The 2,420-nt window shown below is 48.2% G+C and overlaps 1 protein-coding gene across 1 annotated transcript in view; it reads right to left on the bottom strand.

Annotated features, from left to right (window-relative positions):
- Nucleotides 1–2,420, bottom strand: part of LOC110453870 (perlucin-like protein) — a 17,740-nt gene that overhangs the window by 8,291 nt on the left and 7,029 nt on the right. Inside the window, exon 2 of the mRNA XM_021503056.1 lies at nt 2,147–2,241. Coding sequence (XP_021358731.1) covers nt 2,147–2,241 — 95 coding nt within the window. The remainder of the gene's footprint in view (nt 1–2,146; nt 2,242–2,420) is intronic.

Here is a 2,420-nt window from a genome sequence, read left to right as displayed (position 1 = left end):
ATCTACTTACCCGTCTGTGAGAGGGATCTACTTACCCGTCTGTGAGAGGGATCTACTTACCCGTCTGTGAGAGGGATCTACTCACCTGTCTGTGAGAGGGATCTACATACCCGTCTGTGAGAGGGATCTACCTACCCGTCAGTGAAAGGGATCTACTTACCCGTCTGTGAGAGGGATCTACTTACCCGTCTGTGAGAGGAATCTACTTACCCGTCTGTGAGAGGGATCTACTCACCTGTCTGTCAGAGGAATCTACCTACCCGTCTGTCAGAGGGATCTACCTATCCGTCTGTGAGAGGGATCTACCTACCCGTCTGTCAGAGGGATCTACCTTCCCGTTTGTGAGAGGGATCTACTTACCCGTCAGTGAGAGGGATCTACTTACCCGTCTGTGAGAGGGATCTACCTACCCGTCTGTCAGAGAGATCTACTTACCCGTCTGTGAGAGGGATCTACTTACCCGTCAGTGAGAGGGATCTACCTATCCATCGGTGAGAGGGATATACTTACCCGTCTGTGAGAGGGATCTAATTACCCGTCTGTCAGAGGGATCTACCTTCCCGTTTGTGAGAGGGATCTACTTACCCGTCAGTGAGAGGGATCTACTTACCCGTCTGTGAGAGGGATCTACCTACCCGTCTGTCAGAGAGATCTACTTACCCGTCTGTGAGAGGGATCTACTTACCCGTCAGTGAGAGGGATCTACCTATCCATCGGTGAGAGGGATATACTTACCCGTCTGTGAGAGGGATCTAATTACCCGTCAGTGAGAGGGATCTACCTACCTGTCTGTGAGAGGGATCTCCCAACCCGTCAGTGAGAGGGCTCTACCTACCCGTCTGTGAGAGGGGTCTAATTACCCGTCAGTGATAGGGATCTACCTACCCGTATGTGAGAGGGATCTACTAACCCGTCAGTGAGAGGGCTCTACCTACCCGTCTGTGAGAGGGACTTACCCGTCTGTGAGAGGGATATATTTACCCGTCTGTGAGAGGGATATATTTACCCGTCTGTGAGAGGGACTTACCCGTCTGTGAGATGGATCTACTTACCCGTCTGTCATAGGGATCTACCTACCTGTCTGTGAGAGGGATCTACAAACCCGTCAGTGAGAGGGGTCTACCTACCTGTCTGTGAGAGGGATCTAATTACCCGTTTGTGAGAGGGATCTACTTACCCGTCAGTGAGAGGGATATACTTACCCGTCTGTGAGAGGGATCTACCAACCCGTCAGTGAGAGGGATCTACCTACCCGTTTGTGAGAGGGATCTACTTACCCGTCAGTGAGAGGGATATACTTACTCGTCTGTGAGAGGGATCTACCAACCCGTCTGTGAGAGGGATCTACTCACCCGTCATTGAGAGGGATCCACTTACCCGTCTGTGAGAGGGATCTTCCTACCCGTCTGTAAGGGGATCTACTTACNTGTGGGACCTACCTACCCGTTTGTGAGAGGGATCTACTTACCCGTCAGTGAGAGGGATATACTTACTCGTCTGTGAGAGGGATCTACCAACCCGTCTGTGAGAGGGATCTACTCACCCGTCATTGAGAGGGATCCACTTACCCGTCTGTGAGAGGGATCTTCCTACCCGTCTGTAAGGGGATCTACTTACCCGTCTGTGAGAGGGATATACTTACCCGTATGTGAGAGGGATCTACTTACCTGTTTGTCAGAGGGATCTACCTACCTGTCTGTCAGAGGGATCTACCTACCTGTCTGTCAGAGGGATCTACCTACCCGTCTGAGGTACGTCAACAAACAATCCGTTATACATAGATAAGTAATCTGTTTTAGGCTGCTGTCTGCATTATAGTAACGTAGGAGATATGAACTGATCCCTTTTCACCTTGTCCGTAGCTTAGTAGTACATCATATCGAGTTCAGTTAGAAAATAACAGAGGCCGATTTAATCAATGTCATTTACACAATAGGGTCACCAAGTAAACTTGAAAAACAAAAACAGAAAACAAAGACTGACCTCAAACAGGCGTTTACATATCATTTGTATAGTAAGTAGCGTAGTGATCTATCAATTACCTTAATAAAAATAAAAAAATAATGAAATTATGACTTTGTGCCGTGATCAGCTCAATTCGGTCCTCCTTTGGAACAATCGTACAATAAAGTTTTGGTATACTCACTCTAGCGTCTGGCCAGCTGGTCGCGTCACGGGAAAACCAGTAGCAGTGATCTTCAAAATATACCCATCCGGGTCCACAGGTCAGTATAACAGCCCCTACAGGGTAATATCACGACAACATTAATATCAATATCTACAAGTCAGCACAACAGCCTCTACAGAGGAATAGCAAGACAGCATTTATATCAATGTCTACAGGCCAGTAAAACAGCCCCTACAGGGGGATAGCACGACAACATTTATATCAATGTCTACAGGCCAGTAAAACAGCCCCT

Source organism: Mizuhopecten yessoensis, unplaced genomic scaffold (genome assembly GCF_002113885.1).
Source record: "Mizuhopecten yessoensis strain PY_sf001 unplaced genomic scaffold, ASM211388v2 scaffold7529, whole genome shotgun sequence".
NCBI classification, from domain to species: Eukaryota; Metazoa; Mollusca; class Bivalvia; order Pectinida; family Pectinidae; genus Mizuhopecten; species Mizuhopecten yessoensis.
This window is presented reverse-complemented; position numbering and strand designations above follow the sequence as displayed.